Consider the following 16,220-nt stretch of genomic DNA (forward strand, 5'->3'; position numbering starts at 1 on the left):
ACGGAGCAGCGCAGCGTGCTGAGCCAGTGCCCTGCAGAGACGGTGCTTGAGTGCCCAAAGTTAGAGCGGCATTTTGCTGTTCCTCGGCACCCGAGCTGGTGGGGCTCCAGCAGAGCTCACTCCGTGGTGCTGCCTGGGGATCCACCTTGCATATAGACGTGCTCACCTCACCATCTCAGAGCCCAGGTCTGCCTTTCTCCAGAAGTCTCCTTCAGCAAGCAAAACCCTGCCCCAGCGAGCAGCCCCTTGTCTTGTCTTCCCCCTGCCAGCAGGATTTGATGGACGCTGCTTTGCGCGCTTCCAAAAAGCATCCGACACCTGAAGCTCTCCGTGGCAGGTACATTTATTTCACTCCATCTGACAACCACTCTCCAGCATTGTTGGAAGGCATCTGTTGAAGGGTAACGATTAGTCTCACAGCATTTGCTGTCCTGGAAAAAGAAAAAAAAGAGGTGTGAATGGTGAGAACAGTTACTGACAGGCTCGTGCGCGCGGGGCGGCAGAGCTCCAGTACCTGGCGTGGCACCCGCGGTGCTGCTCGCCTGTCCTCCCGGCGCGCTGCTGGGACACGGGGCACTTGTCACAGATGGCTGGAAGAAGCCCAGTTATAAAAGGTGCTTTTCTTGGGTGGTGGAGATGGGGGGAGAGCTTTCTAAAAAATATTTTTTTTCAGGATCCGCCGCTTCCTTTGTGCAGCATAGGCACAAGTGGAAAGGCAAAGCCAAAAATGATGGCAGCACAAAGGAGATGCTGGTCCCTTTGTGGAAGGCGTGTGCTCCATGAGCAGCACCACTGGGAGGTGGGAGCAGTTGGTGTCACCTCCCTCAGGTCCTCTCCCCATGCAGCAGGCTCCAAGGTGCTCAACAGCTCCTTGTCCACCACGGGAAGCCCCCTCTATGCCAGCACAGCCCAGCCCTGTGTTCCTGCCAGCCTTCAAATGCCCTACCAGTTCCATCTGATTGCCGTGATATTTGTCACCATGCCAGACCCAAGGAGACAACAAGAGAATGTCCACTGCCTTGTAAAGCTCAGCCCAAACCCCAAGCTGTGAGGTCTCTGGTACCCCGAGCCCACCTCACTAACTGGCACCACAAAGAGGGGCCCACCATGACCAACCAGCCCAAAAAGGAGGCCCGGCAGATGGACACAGAAAGCTTCTCCTTTCAAAAAAGCCCTTGCTACTCATTGTGTGCTCACTGTTTGCTACAGAGACCAGAGGGGTGGCTCTCATTTACCTTTCTTAATTACCTCAAATCACAGAGTTACCAGTAAGCTAAAGTGCATTCCTGTGGCTGGTGTGGATGGGTTGCTTTTTATTTGATTGGATTATTTTTTAAAACATAATGGTTTCTGAATTGGAAATGCTTGCACTGAACACCCCCCTTCTGTGCTTGCCCAGACAGCTGCTGGCAGACAAGCCCTGCTCCTGCTCCTGCTCCTGCTCCTGCTCTGTGCCCATCCATGAGACTTGCTGTGACGCTCAGCTCCCTCCAGCCACATCTGGGCACCCCCAACATGGGGACAGGGGTGGGTGGGCACCCAGCAGCCCCATGGCTGGGCCAGGACCACGCACAACCCCACAGCACACAGCTGGGGTTGCAGCACCCACGGCTCAGCTCCACCTCTGTGCTCTCCCACCTGGTGGCAGTGATGGTTCGGGGAGGCTGCTGGTGGGAACTGAGCGATGCTCCATCCTGCATGCGCTCGGGCACAGCCCACGCTTTGCTGGCGGTGTCCCACATCCCATCGTGGGGTCACTGAGCAGCTGGGAGCAGGCGGGGATTGCCAGGAGCTGCTCTGCCAGGGGCTTTTAAACAGAGGCCATCAAATTGTTTTTCAGCTGGAGCAGGAAATGAAAAGAGCAGGGGCGGGATGTGTTTGTGTCGGCTCGCTGGGCCAGCCTCAGCCACGCGGTGCCGGTTGTGTGTGAGCCTGGGGAGCCCAGGCTGTGCTGGTGGCACAGATGAGCTGCGACCAACCATGGGATGTGCATGAGCCAGGCCAGGGGCTGCATTTTCATGCTCATCATCAGGGGTGGTGGTACCGTAAAGGTCTGCCTTGGAGCGAGCAGCAAAGCAGAGCCCCGGGGCTGCAGGAGAGAGAGGCGCTGAGCCCAGGCTTATCAGCCAAGCTCACACCAAGCCCTCCTGGCAAGAGCACGGCGTGGTTGCTCCACTTCGGAAAGCATGAGACCGAGCTTCTCCATGACGCTGGGCTCTGGAGCTGCTGGGGCAGCGTCTCTGCCCTGCGCCCCATTTACGTGCTGCAGGGGATGCCTTAGCACGGCCGGGTTTGCTGCGCAGCTGCTGCTCATAGGCACTCGCTAACCTCACACGGGTGTTTGGCAGATGCTTCGTGGACTCCTTATTGGGCCCTTTTTTCTGCAGCCCAAGCTGCTTGGTTGTGGTACAGCATCACATTGACCAGCTGCATGAGCCCAGAAAGCTTCGGGAAGAGCAGTGCACGCGCCAGAGCAGAAATGCCTGGGATATCTCTGCAGCATGTAAAGAAATCCGCCGCCAACTAAGGAAGGTCAGACACAGAAACCCTTATCTCCCTTCCCACAAATAAGGATCATGAGTAAAGCACTCAAACAGCATGAGCATCATGAGATGGAGTTAAAAAATCATGAGCCGGCATTGTTGTCTATAAATAAATAACACGTTCTGGGGTTTCATTCTCAGCCTTGTGGTTTTGTGCCTTTAGAATTTTGTATTTTCTTTTTTTTTTTCTCTGCATTGAGAAAGACTAGAAACATATTGTTCTTTTCTTCTTCTTCTTCTTCTTCTTCTTCTTCTTCTTTTTGAATGCAATTGACAATCTTCCACAATCACTGGATTCCAGGAACTGAAACTCTAACCCCCCCATCCCGCTTTCTCTTCCCCCCCCCAGAAGTATCTCGAGCTTAGTGATAAAATCCAGGCTTTAGCCAACTTTGGGTGGGGTATCTACGAGGAAGGTGTTGCTGACATTTCATGAGGCCACATGTTAATTGCTTTCTATCTCTCTCTCAAAGTTCCTTCTGGTCCCAGTGGGTTTCAATATAGTAGTAAACATTGGAGCAGCCTTATTTTATAGGACTTGGTGTGCTGTTTCGCTGCAGAGGTGGCTGCGTTTCCAGGCATGGAGGGGCTGCTCTCTGCCAAGAGCGGATGTGCTTGCAGTGGTGAAATGCTCCTTGGAACCCCTCTGGGCAAAACCCATCTCACTCGCTCTCTGACGGCAGGGTTCACGTGGGATCTTACCGAGGGCACAGCTGAAAAGGAGGGCCAGCTGTGAGGCAGCAGCAGATAGCCCCCAGCTCCTTTGGAAAACAGAGGGAGCATGAGAAAGCGTCACGGGGCATGGTTATGGCTACACAAAACACCCCCAGGTTGTGGAGGAGCTCTGCCAGGATGCTCCCGTATGGCATCCCAGGTTGTCTGGCGTGACTTCATGCAGTGAGTGTGGGTCTGGGACCTTTCGGTTCCTGGCACTGACTGCACCTCCAAAATCCTCTGCCGTGGGCAAAACCCTCAGAGCCGCTCTCCAGCCTCGTTTTGTGGTACAAAGTCTCTAAAGGGCAGTGTTGGCATAATCAGGTGCAGGTCACTGTTGGCAGAGCTGTTGCCTGTTTTGTCCTCAGGTGCTGTAAGGGGATGTAAGTGTGGCAGGAGGATGCCCATGTAGCCCAGCATGTGCAGAGCTGGGCTCCAGCCAGCCAGGGGCTCTGCGTGCCTCCCTCCCTCCTTTATGCTCACTCATTTCCCTGTGTTTGCCATGCAGACGTCCCTGTCCCTGCCGGTGGTCCCTGTCCTCCCACCAGCTGCCCACCCTCTTGGTGCCCCTTGGGTCCCAGGCTGGTCCCAGCCCTGCCAGAGGTTCCTCTCGGATGCGCTGAGCAGGAGCCGCCTGTTAATGCGGGGTTTACGCCGAGCCACAAATCTTTGCACTCTCTTCTCTTAATTGTCTGTTTCCGGAAATAAAGGGGAAAAAAAAAATAACCCCCAGCACTCTGCGCAGTGCCATTAACTGGCTGTAAAAGTGTTTTGCTGCAGAGAGGCTGGGTGGTCAAGTGGTTTGAGAAGAAGATTGGGACCCATCCTCTCCTGCATTTGCAAACTGCCCACGTCACTGAGGCTCTCCTGGGCGAGATGCTTCACCCCATATGTCTCTGTTTACCATCGATAAAACGGAGTTATTAATACTGCTGTGCTTCAGGGTGATCCTTTAGACCATAATTAATGCTAAAACCCTCTGAGATCACTCGTTGGAAGGAGCTGGAGAGGGGCAGAGGGCTGCGTAGTGCTGGGGCTGCCAGCTTCCACCAAAGCTGAATTTATTGGTGCTGGTTCCAAAACATCCCTCGTTCAGTGAATGGAAAAGAAAACCTTTCCTCCAGGGTCTCTGGAGGAGGACTAATTTCAGGTGAGGCAAAACACTCTTTATGACCAGATCAACCCCACTTTATTTCTGCTGTTTTTCCATTTAGGCTCTAGTTTTATTTATTTTTTTTTTAATCTCATCAGAGAACATGATGATACGGAGGGCTTGTTTGTTGATCTGTTTTTTAACCCAGCCCTGACCGTTCCAGATGCTCTTGCTCTTGGCATTTGAGTGACTTTGTTTCTGTTCCTGTTGGCAGAGGGCAAAAGCACAGCCAAAGGGCTGCCGCGGGTCCTTACCATCACCCGGAGGGCAGGCTGCGCTTTAGCACCCTGCCAAGCAGAGATGCCCTCTCCTGACCCCGCCGGCGGTGGAATGGGTGATGCGGGCACTAATTGCCGACTATTACAATTGTTTTGATAAAAGTCTGCTGTTTTCGAGGGAAGCGCTCTGGCACCGATTACCTCCGAGCTAATGGAGCCTCACAGCCCGAGCTGCTGCGGGCAGAGCAGAGGTTGCACATTAGCTGCGTGCTCCCATTTACAAAAGGGGATGCAACAAACACAGCTGAGTGAACGACCCCAGGATGGGGACGGAGATCAGGGAGACCAGCTCGCAGCAGAAACCCTCTCGTTGAGCCCCTTACTGCTCGCCAGGCTCATGCTGGTGAGCAAGAAAAGCAATGCCCACCGATGGTGCCTGGATGGGCTGCAGGGCTGGGGTCCTCACTCAGCACTGGGTGCCCCTATTGCTGCTGCTCTCCGGACCCACAGAGGGGAGATTTCATGCTGCAAAACCGCAGAAACATCCCCTGCTGCCAGAAGGAGCCTCCTTCCTCACCTTGAACCGCTCCTCTGCTGGAGAGCGAGGAGGGAAGGCGGCTCCTGCGGGCTGGGCTGCAAAGCCCCGCAGTCACACTCCTGCCTTGAATTCCCATTCCCCTATTGCTCTGCTGCTGTCCCTTAATTATAGCGGGAGAACAGCCTGTGTGTGGTACTTGTGAAGTCGCGCAGTGCGGACATCCTTCCTGAGATGCTCCCACTCGGAGCTCCGTTCCTTGTAAATTATGGAAAATGATGTCATGCCAGAGAATTAAATAGCAGCTCCTTGGGCGAGCTCAGCGTGTGCGTCTCCTGCCCGCCCCGGCTTTGTGAAAACGGGAGTTGTCCCTACACACAAGTGGGTTCCTTGGCAGTCTGCTGGCGTCCTTTCAGTCAGTGGGTATTGTTAAGGAGCTGATGCTAATTGCTCCGAGAGAGCATGTCCTGCGCTGGGAATCGCTGCCGCACAAATGTCAGCCCTTATCAGCTGCCTGTGGGGCACGCAGGGTGGCTGCCGGGGGGGCTAAGGAAAGGGGAAGCATTGCTCCTGTCCCCACTAAGGGTGCTGAGGAGTTAGGACCATTCCTTAAGTAAACATGCCTCGGGGGTCTCAATCCCATTTAAGCTTCAGCTGCTTTTATGGCGCTCTGCACAGTTTTCCCTTGGGATAAGAGCGGGGCCGTGTTCTTTCCTGGGACCTGGGTACCCCCCTACCAGGCATCTCTGCGGGGTTCTCGCCCGCCCCTGCACTTTGTCAAAGCCAGCTTGAGTTCCCCTGCCTGGCTCAGAGTGAATAGACACAAACCGATGCGTTTTGGGAGAGTGGACAGAAGATTATTGCTCCTGCTGCGAAGAAGCATTCTCGTGTTGGAGCCTTGATATTCTGACCAGGGCTCTGAGCTCAGCATCCCGGGACGTCCCATGCAGCCACAGCCTGTTTATTCAATTCTCCATCCAGCACAAAAGCCGTATTTTACTGTCAGATGCTCTCCATTAGCTTCAAGTGTGAAATTATCGTTCCCACCCTTTAACCAGCCCCACCCTGGTGAGGAAATGAGGGAGAAAACAACCTCAAGGGCCGTTCGCAGGATGTGTGCGAGCTGTCGCTTGTCAGCACGAGCCTACTTAGGGCAGGAATTACTGCCCTGCTGCGAGGAGGTACGAGCCCCGCAGCACTGCCGGGTGCTCCTGTGTGCATGGCTCAGCACCCTGGAGGGGTTTGCATCCTTCCCCAGGCATGTGGCAGCAGCGTGCAGCTCGGACCTGTCCCCACGGCCCTGGCTTCTCCCTCTGGGTGCTCTCCAGTTCTGAGCCCGCGACCTTCTCACATCTCCTTGAGATGACAGGAGTGACTGATGGGAGCCTGGACCGCATTCTTCCCTTCTCTCCCCAGGGCAGTTCCCATAACAACCCGGTGGTGTTGGGCTGAGGGATAAAGATGTATTTTTCCTTCCTGCCTTCCAGATTCACCCTCTATGCGGTGGACACGCGAGGGAGACACTCGGAGCTGAGCACGGTCACCCTGAGGACAGCCTGCCCGCTGGTGGATGACAGCAAGGCAGAAGGTCAGCGCTCAGGCACCTCATTTTCAAAGACAAAAGACATTTCCTGTTAATTTTGCTTTTCCTGTATCCATTGTGCTCCTGCAACCCCCTGCAGTCCCCTCTCTTGCAGCACACAAGCTCCATAAATGAGGCTGGGCATTGGGTTGGGAGGGGACGACAAATTGCAAGTGTCTTGTAGCGAAGTCGCAGTTGGAGCTGGTGGCTCCATGGTCCTGTGCCACCGTGTCTGTCCCCTCACACGGCCATGGGAGCCACTAACACACGTCCCCTGGAAAGGGCAATCGCATCCTGCAAAAGCACAAGGGACAGCCCTGGCTGGGATGGGGGCACGGCCACCTCTGGGTGCTCCGATGCTGTCAGTGGTGGCTGCTTTGGTTCTGAACTGGAAACACCAACCACTTGCATAGCTGCATTTCCCAATTTTGAAACTAATTCTGTTTGTTCTCCACTCTGATTCCCTGAGGGTTTTGCTGCTTTGAAAGTTTAAAAGATTCATCTACATGAAAGGCACATTACCTGTTTCCTTTCTTGCATTCTATTTTGTAAAGTACACAAAAGGAAGTTTTGATTAATACTTTGCTGAGTGTTATTGATGAGCATTTCCAGAAAAATGAGCAAATGAGCAGACTAAAGAAAAGAAATGAAATGGGTTTCTGTGCATTTTCCATTTCTAAAAAGAGATCCTTTTCTACAGCAGAAAGTGCACCCTCTTGTTTAATAAATCGAGCTGCTCTGGGAGGTACCCACAATGATGATGCACGGCACTTGTGGCTGAAGCACCATCTCGTTAGCAACAGTCGTGTTCTTCCTACCCTACACATCACAGCTGTGCATTTGCTGCTGTTTGGGTGAACAGGGGAAGACCTTGTCTGCCCTAACAGGGAGGATAAAGCTGCCTCTGCCTGTGCTGGCAGCCCTCATCCTCTCCTTCTCCCATTCCCCCATGGAGTTTTGCTGGAGTTTTTGGGGCTGCCCCATGTGTGTAGGGCACTCGCCGCAGTCCCTGAGGCACTGCAAGATGTTCTCCAGGTTGCCAAATGGGGCTGCAGGCAGCCCCCAGGGGACTTGCAGCTGTCCCAGGCACCATCTCCTCCTGCCAAGGGCCCTGCTCATCCCTCTCCTCTCCATGTTCATTAAATCCTGTCCCCTTGGTTCCTTCCAGAGATAGCTGACAAGATCTACAACCTCTACAACGGCTACACCAGCGGGAAGGAGCAGCAGACAGCCTACAACACGCTGATGGAGGTCTCTGCTTCCATGCTCTTCCGAGTCCAGCACCACTACAACTCCCACTACGAGAAGTTTGGGGACTTCGTCTGGCGCAGCGAGGATGAGCTGGGGCCCAGGTACTGGCCTTGGCCCGTGTCCTCCCCAGCCCCGCTGCCTGCCCTGCCCCTCCTGGCCTTTCCCTGTGGCTGAGGGATGTCCCCTGCTGGTGTTCACCCAAGAGGGGTGCTGGCCAAGCTGTCCTGCCATCCCCTGGGGCTGCCAGGTCCCACCTGGTCTTTGGATGAATGCTTCTGGGGCACCGAGCAGCTGAGCAGGAATCCAGCCTGAGCTGGGCGCTGCTGCAGGGAGGGAGCTGAGTGTGCTGGGAATGCTGTGGGGGGACTGGGGGAGTAAATCAGGCCTAGGACAGAGTGAGGGAGCTGCGTGTAAGCCAGGACTCAGATCTTCAAGACAATGGTAGGTGAGACCATGGCTCTCCTCGGATTCAGAGGTGCCCAGGTTAGTTGCAGGGCACATGGCTGGAAAGGGCGATGGAAGGGATGAAGCCAAAATGCAGTGGGTACGGGTGTGCTAAGGGTGATGTGTACAGGCAGGAGGCAGCCAGAGCTGCCGTCGGGAGGCAGCAACAGCCACAGAAGTATCTGAGGAACACAGGGCAAATCCATCCTTATGTTGTAGTGTTTGTGCACAGCAGCAGAGCCCCTCCTGGGTGTTTTTTGGTGGATCCCGTCTGTGTCAGGGAACACGGTGTGACCTCTAGGTCTGTCCCCAGAGTGGAACAGATTCTGCACCCAGGACAGACCCATTCTGTCATCCCCTTTTGTACTGACTTCCTCCATAGCTGGACAATATTCCTCATGGACAGTAGGGGCATGGCTTTGAGCACCTTCCACCTCCTCCCGTGGTTCGGGATGTGTGGGGAAACGTCAGCCTCCAGCTGCAGGGGGTGTGCATCTGTGAAAAGGGCTCTGAGCCCCTGGAAGGAGAGCCGTGGTGCTGGCAAATAGGTTATTGCTTTTGTCTGTAGATTTGGTGTTTGGTATCATCAGAGGGGGGCAACGATGGAGCAATCTGTATGTGGTAAACTTGGCTCTAGTAAATAGTATGCTTCATGGGCATTTCCTTCTCTATCTGATCTGACATATCTTTATCCTCCCAGTGGAATATAGTTGCTGTACAAACTGTAAATATTTCCAAGACCCCCTTTTCCACTGCCCCTCTCTCCCCAAACATGAATTCAGCTCATTGATGTCGGCAGTAGAAATGTCCTCCTAAATTTCCATCCTGTGGTGCCACTGACACCACGCAAGGATGCGAGTGCACAGCACCTTGTGTTACCTACGTACAGCCTTATGTTAGACACAGCCCCTCGGGAAACACCCAGCAAGAAATGTTTGGAAGTAGCCATATCTCTCTCTCTCTGGACATCCTGAGATCTCCAATGGGATTCGGATAGCCATGACCTGCCTGGAAGCATTTATGGACACTGTTCTTCCAGCACCCTCACCCACCACGCTGCTCTCTGACAAACGGGTGCAGAGAAAGGCAGAGGAGTGGGGTCTGGCAGTCCCTGAATAACTGAAAAAGATTTTCTTTCTCTCCCCTCCACTCCTGTTTGTTGGACACGAGTGAGGATCTGTCCATAGCACCAGGATGACAGCACTCTACAGCAGTTTCCCTCCATCCTGGACATAAATCTAAGCTGGCCTGGGGCTTGCCCTCTGACAGAGATGACCTTGGTTGTAATTTCTTCAGTAGCTCATTAGCGCCTGACATGGAGCCACTCTTCCTTCCCTCTGCCTTCCTCCTTCTTTGATGACACTGCAGACGTGTTTGTCCTTTCCAGCTGTTCCTTTCTCTGTACCCCCCTGGGGACCATCAGCCTCTCCTTACACAGCCCTGTCACTTGAGATCCCGCACGCTTGCTGCAGGATATCAGCTACCCCGATACCTGCGTGGAGCCGTGAGGTTTGTAAGGTGACATTTAAACCAACCGAGTATTGCTCCACACTGAACCGGGCTGCATCTGGAGCCAGCGATCAGTCCGGCTGCTGTCTATCTTCATCACCAAGCCAGGCAACCTCCGAGCAGAGCCCGTGTGTCCCTGTCCTGTACCTGAGGACTCAACGTGTGCCTTGCAGCCAAGGGGAAGCGTCCACAAACGGTGCCAGGCTCTCGCCAAGAGCACCGCAGAGTCCAGCCCAGCTTCTCAGGGAGCTTGGACAGAAACGGAGGCACTGACGTAGCGGGAGGCGAGTGAGGATTTGCCAAGGGAGGCCATCTCGTAACACGATTTTAATTGACGGGCTGTTCTCCTTCCCAGGGGGACATTCATTTTCGTACCTTGAAATGTTTATCAGATGAGCCTCGGATTCACAGTAAATGTGCGCTCATAAAACTGAGCGACAAGAGGGAAGTTGATTGCCTCCGTGTAATAAATACATCACACTGGAGTCCTCGTGAGCCCAGTTTCCATGAAAGCCACAGGTTACTGCAAACAGCTGCTTGCTAGAAGACGCACTGACAGCCAGATGTCCCAACCAGACGGTTTACATTAAGGAGACATTAAAAACTTAGCTCATAGGTGGCCCTAAACCAGGACTTTCTGTGGTCAGCAGCATCTTGGCACCTGGCTTGCTTCATCCTGCTCGTCTCCTTGAGCAACAACAACCCCTTTCCTGCTCCCCCCATTCCTCATGCAGACACCGAGTGAATCTCGCAGAGTTAATTTGTTCCAACAAACCAGAGGAATCTGTCTAAACCAGTGAAGGTTTAATGCTACTGTGCATTCAGCCCTCTGGATCTGTGCAGCGGGAGCGCTTCCTGACTCAGCGACAGGGCGATTTCTCTATTATTTTCTCATATTGTTCTTTGGGACGGTTCTCGTGACCTCTGCAAGCAGAGCCTGGCTTTTAGGAGGAGGCAGGAGAAAGAATTAGGCTAAAATCCTCCCTCCGTGCCCCTGCTTGTGGCTACCAGGGGGTCGGGATGTGGCACCAGGGCTCACAGGCTCGCCTTGCCCTCAGCAAGTCCCCCAGGCAGGCAGACGGGACGGCTGCAGGAGGCGAAGTGCATCTCCAGAGCAGCTGCCTTCTGGTACCGAGGGGAATGCAATGTACTGATGGGAGGCTGTGATAAGAGGCCATCGAGTCCCGGACTCATTATCCTCCTAGATGAGGGTCTGACAGACCCGGGTCAGCTCTCAGTAGAGTGGAAAAATCGGAATTTATGACAAAATCGCCCCGTGTGGGAACACAGCGCACAGGCAGCCACCCTCTCCCACAGTGTCCCCGGAGGCTTGTCCTCCCCTCCAGCCCAGGTGTCGCTGCCCCTCTGCTTCCTCACGTCCCTTCTCCTTCTGCACCTTCCCCCTGGGCAAGCTAGGGCAGGGTTTTGCTGGCTCTGGCTGCGTTCTCATCCCATGCCAGCCATCGAAGTGGGCAATCGCTGTCCCCTGTGCCACTGGGGACAGGGGACGGGGATGTCCCTCTCCTGCAGGAGCACCCCGGGGCTGGGCACGTCCTTCCTGAGCTGGGGATGGCAACCAGGCACCCAGTGCCCAGTCCCACCTGCAGGCACTGCCTGGTTCATGCAGGAGAAAAGTGGGAAGTGCCCCGCAGCAGGCACCCGTCCCCCTCCCCACCCCTCGCCTCGCACCGGAGAGGGAAGCAGCCGCGTGGAGCTGTCACTGTTCTTAATCCCCCTCTCCATCATTTATGACTTTGGCTGTGACCTCCTAAATCCGTCACTTAATCAGGGAGCAGAATCGGTCCCCAGCTGGCGCCGACTTAAAACAACTGCCCCTGCAATGGGACAGGAGGGAGGGCACCCCCAGGGGGCACCCCGAATTAGGGCCGGGGTGTGGGGTGACACAAGGGGGCTGCTCCGTCCTTTGGAGGGCCAAGAGCTCGGGGGCTGGCCATGGGAATGACCCCCCCACCCCACTCCCCTGCTGTCCTCTCCTGATTCCTGCCCTTTAATAAGGCAATAAATTATAGTTCCTGGCAGGGATGAGGTTGGTCAGCATTTAGGAAGATTTCATTTCCAGTATTTGAAAAGGTGGTCGTTCTGACCCGACAGCCCTCCGCAGGGAGCACTTGGGTAATACCCAGGGCTTGATTTATGGTGTTAAATTGGCAGCCCAAGAGCTGCTCCTGTAATTTATTACCCAGCCTTCACCAGAAAGCTTCTCTCTCTTTCTCACCCCTCCCCTCACCCGCTCTGTCTCTCTTTCTCCTTATTTTTTTTTAAGAGGGAACAGCTGACAGCCAAAAGCTAAATCTAACATTTACACATGACTTCATTACCCCGCTAAAATAAATGACTCAGTCTCAAGGCAGTGAAACCCATCAAATCTGGGGCTTTGGGACCGGAAACCAAAAGCGAGGGGCCTGATCCCCACCACCCCCCTTCTCCTGGACCACGGTGCTGAGTGTGCTCAGCATCCTTCCAGGGGCAGCCCGTCGTGTGCTGCATCCCACCCGTCCCTTCCTGGGGTTGTGGATGCAGCAGGTGTGTGCAGACCACCCCCAGCAATGAGATATCAACAGCTCTGGGTGGTTTGGCCTCTGGGCTTCTTGCTGCTCCTCATGTTTGCCAGGACAAGAGGGCAGAGAGTGGATCAGGAGGAGAACACGGTCAGGCAGCGAAATCCATGGTGTGGTGGGGCAAGCAGGGAAAATGGGAAGGGAAGAGCAAGGAGGGAAGTAAGAGATGGGGTAAGAGACCTGGGGAGGGGATGCAACAGGCAAAGTTGTGGGAAGGGAGGAGAGGAAGAGAAGAGTTGGCCAGAAGGTGTGTGTGTGCTGGGGTGTCCACGCCGCACCCAGATTTGGGGCCAAGGCATGGTTACCACCACCAAGATAGGGCTGGTCGTGGGCACTCGTTGCTGCTTGTGGTGAGCTGCACCAGGAACCAGTTAGGGGAAATCCCCATGGCATTAGTTAATTGGCCTTCAGACAGGCAACTTCCCCATGTCAGCGTGGGGTCATCCCCGTCGGCACCTGCACAGCACAGACAAACGGGCAAAACGAGCAGGGGAAGGGGCAGTGCCCCCTTTGGGCAGTAGAGATGACCCAGAAATGGGGTGACCCTAGAGCTATGGCCCTGAGAGCTGATTGATAATTACCCTTAGAGCAGGAGGGAGGGCTGGCTAGATGCTCTCCTCGCGAGCACTGTCAGCTCACAGAAATGTCCATCCGATGGATGCCCGTGGGCTCTGTGTTTGGGGAACCTCCCCTGAAAGAAAGGGAGAATCAGAGCCGACGTTAAATGGGTCCTCAGCATTAGGCTGGGTACGCACTGGAGTGATTGCCTGGGGAAACAAACTCTTCTCCACCTTCAGCTTACAAACAGGTTACTCAAATACAAATCAGGGCCGTGAGGAAATGGCACGGGTGATCCCTTTTGGCCCCTTCCACTCCCGTGGCTGTGGTTTGATGATGTTTGCTGGCCTCACTGCGGTGCCGCTCACAGCAGCCTGGATCAGTGCTAGGCGGGGCTTTAATCGGTGTCTTTGCTGAAAGCACCCAGCGCCATCCTGGAATTTGGTGAATTCCCAGTGGTGGGCATGCAGCAGCAAAGGACCCGTTGTGGGCAGTGTGCGAGGTGCTGACGTGCAGCAGGAGCACCAGGTGATGCAGACGTTCAGGTGGCCACAGCGGCGTAGTGTGAGTAGAGGTATGCTACATGGGCACGGCCCTGCACACATCATTATGTGTGTGTGTATGTAGGTAATGAGGCTCAAATTGCCTCTCCTGGCTCATCTTTATACACGAAACCAACACACGTCCCAGCTTCAGAATTAGCACTGCCCAGGAACCAACCCCCCCTGCTCTTTGCTCCCCCTGGAGAGATATCCATGAGCCCATTGCCGTCGGGGAGGAGCGGGGTCGTTCTCCACGTGCAGTGCTGGAGGAGCTGTGGTTTCCTACAGACTTTTGTCCAGCTTCCCTGCCCTGCTGGGAGAGATCCGCAGCCGGTGGGTGACACCGATGTGCCCTCTTGCCCTGTCTGCCTTCGCTGCCCCCACGGCACGTGGGTGCCCACCCCTTCCCCTCATCCCACAGACGATGCTCCCGGTGCCGCCTCCTCGCCGGGAGCTCGCAGCCCGGGCTGCAACAGCACACAGCTTTCATAATCAAATAATCCCCGTGTTTATGCCTCGCTGACTGACAGCGCTGCCCCCGACATATCATTATCGGGAATTTACATTCCTTCAGGAACTGCGAAATCCCCTAACCCCAAATCCAGAGCTTTCCTGTGGCACCAGAGGGAGAGGAAATAATCTGTGATCTTGAGACTTTCAGACCACTGAAGTAAACCCTCTTCCCCTCCCTTTGTTTGATTTAGCACTTTGCAGACTCCCACGAGGGGATTCTTGGTTTCTTACGGGTTTATTTTGTTTTGTCTTAATGTGTTGTGCTTTTTCTCCTCGCTCTTCTAGTGTCAGGCCTTCTGGGCCGTTTGCCTCCTGGAGACTTGGGAAAAGGGAGCAGGGAGGGCCGTGCTGACGGGCTGGCAGCAGCGAGGTGCCACGGGTCTCCCCGGTGTGCCGGCTTGCACGGGGGCTGACACGTGTGCCAGGGCTGCCAGGAGCACGCGGTGGCAGCGGTGACAACCTGGCAGTGGCAGGCAGTGTCCCCAGGGCATGTGAGCTGCTCGGCTGGCTCAGCCCTGAGGTCCACCCAACCCCATGCCCTGTGTAGTGGCAGCTCTACTGTGAACTTTTGGGGAAAAGAGAACTTCCCTCCACCTAAAACAGGCACGACGATGCTGTGGTGATGGGGCTCATCCGTTCGTGTCCTGTGGGGCTCATCCATTTGTGTCATGAGGCAGAGCCAGGGGTGGAAGCCAGGGATGCTGGCTCCCTCTGCACACTCTCAGCCTCCAGTTCTCCCTTGCAGGAAGGCGCACCTGATCCTGAGGAGGCTGGAGAAGGTGAGCGGTCACTGCTCAACCCTGCTGCGCAGCGCCTACATCCAGAGCCGCACCGAGACCATGCCCTACCTGTTCTGCCGCAGCGAGGAGGTGCGGCCGCCCGGCGTGGTGTGGTACAGCATCCTGAAGGACACCAAAGTGACGTGCGAGGAGAAGATGGTCTCCATGCTGCGCAACACCTACGGGGAGTCCAAGGGGCGGTGAAGGAAGGTGTGGGCCTGAGCTGTGGGAGGCAGAGGGGTGCCGAGGAGTTGAGGACTTGTGATGGCTTGAGCGGCTGCTGGGGTTCGGGGATGGGTGGTGGTCGGAGGGGTGGAAGGGGACAGCGAGGCCAAACAGGACTTTCTCACACCAACTGCAGAGAAACACGAAATCAGCAAGTTGGACTTTAATTTCCTTTTTTTTTTTTTTTTTTTTTTTTTTTTAATTTTCAAAAGGAAAAGAAAAAAAATGAAAAAAAAAAAAAAGAAGCACCTGATTTGTCTCAGCATAAAAGTCTCTCCTTTTTAATCTTTTCTTACTGAATTTCTTGGACTACATGCTCCAAAACCCTGGGAGGAGGAGGTGTACCCGCTAGAGTTAGAGCGAGAGGCTGCAGAGGGGAGCTGCTGGGTGGGGGGAGAGCCCTGCCTGCCCTCTGTGCCCTGCCTGTCCTGCCTGCCCTGCGTGCCCTGTGTGCCCTGTGTGCCCTGCCAGGCAGGAGCCGTGGCACAAGGGACCTCGGTGTCACCACGGCCAGGGCCACCAGGAGCACCCTGGCTGCAGGAGGCTGCGAGCGCCGTGCTCGGAGGCGGGTGCCAGGCAGGTGCGAGGACACTGCAGGCACGCTGGGTGTGTTTTACCACCCCGAGGTGGCAGAAGGGCTCCGTGCCTTTGTTCGCAAGGCTCCTGGCAGCTTGTTCTGTGCATTAAAGGTTCATATTAAGTCCATCTTCACTGCCTCCTTGGTGTTTCTTCCTGATGTTGTCTCGCCACTGCCTGGGCGTTCGGTGGGGCGTCACCTGGGTGGGGACATCCCTGGTGGATATCCCCGAGCCGTGGCTGGAGACCAGCGCTGACCCCGAGAGCAGACACGGGGATAGGAGGGGAAAGTGCAGCCTCTTTGTGTAGGGTCCTCGCCCTGCCCAACACCCATCCCAGCCACCGGCCCCGCTGGGAGCTGCAGACGTGTGGGAAAGCCCAAGAAGGAAGCCAGGGGCTAAAAAGACATGGAGAATCTGGTTTCTTTTACTGTCAGATGTGGGTTAGGCTGGCCCGGGATCTGTGTGGGTAATGGATTTCTCAGTCTGGTAGCCAAACC

At 55.1% G+C, this 16,220-nt stretch overlaps 1 protein-coding gene across 3 annotated transcripts in view; it reads left to right on the plus strand.

The window, feature by feature from the left end:
* Positions 1-15,850, plus strand: part of ASTN2 (astrotactin 2) — a 315,865-nt gene extending 300,015 nt beyond the window's left edge. For all 3 annotated transcript variants that reach the window (XM_084494620.1, XM_084494621.1, XM_084494623.1), the window contains 3 exons: positions 6,651-6,751; positions 7,914-8,097; positions 14,887-15,850. In XM_084494620.1, the coding sequence (XP_084350746.1) occupies positions 6,651-6,751; positions 7,914-8,097; positions 14,887-15,124 (523 nt within the window). In that variant the 3' untranslated portion in view covers positions 15,125-15,850. The remainder of the gene's footprint in view (positions 1-6,650; positions 6,752-7,913; positions 8,098-14,886) is intronic.
* The last annotated feature ends 370 nt before the right edge of the window (positions 15,851-16,220 follow it).

This window comes from Aythya ferina, assembly GCF_964211825.1.
Source record: "Aythya ferina genome assembly, chromosome: 20".
Lineage (NCBI taxonomy): Eukaryota > Metazoa > Chordata > Aves > Anseriformes > Anatidae > Aythya > Aythya ferina.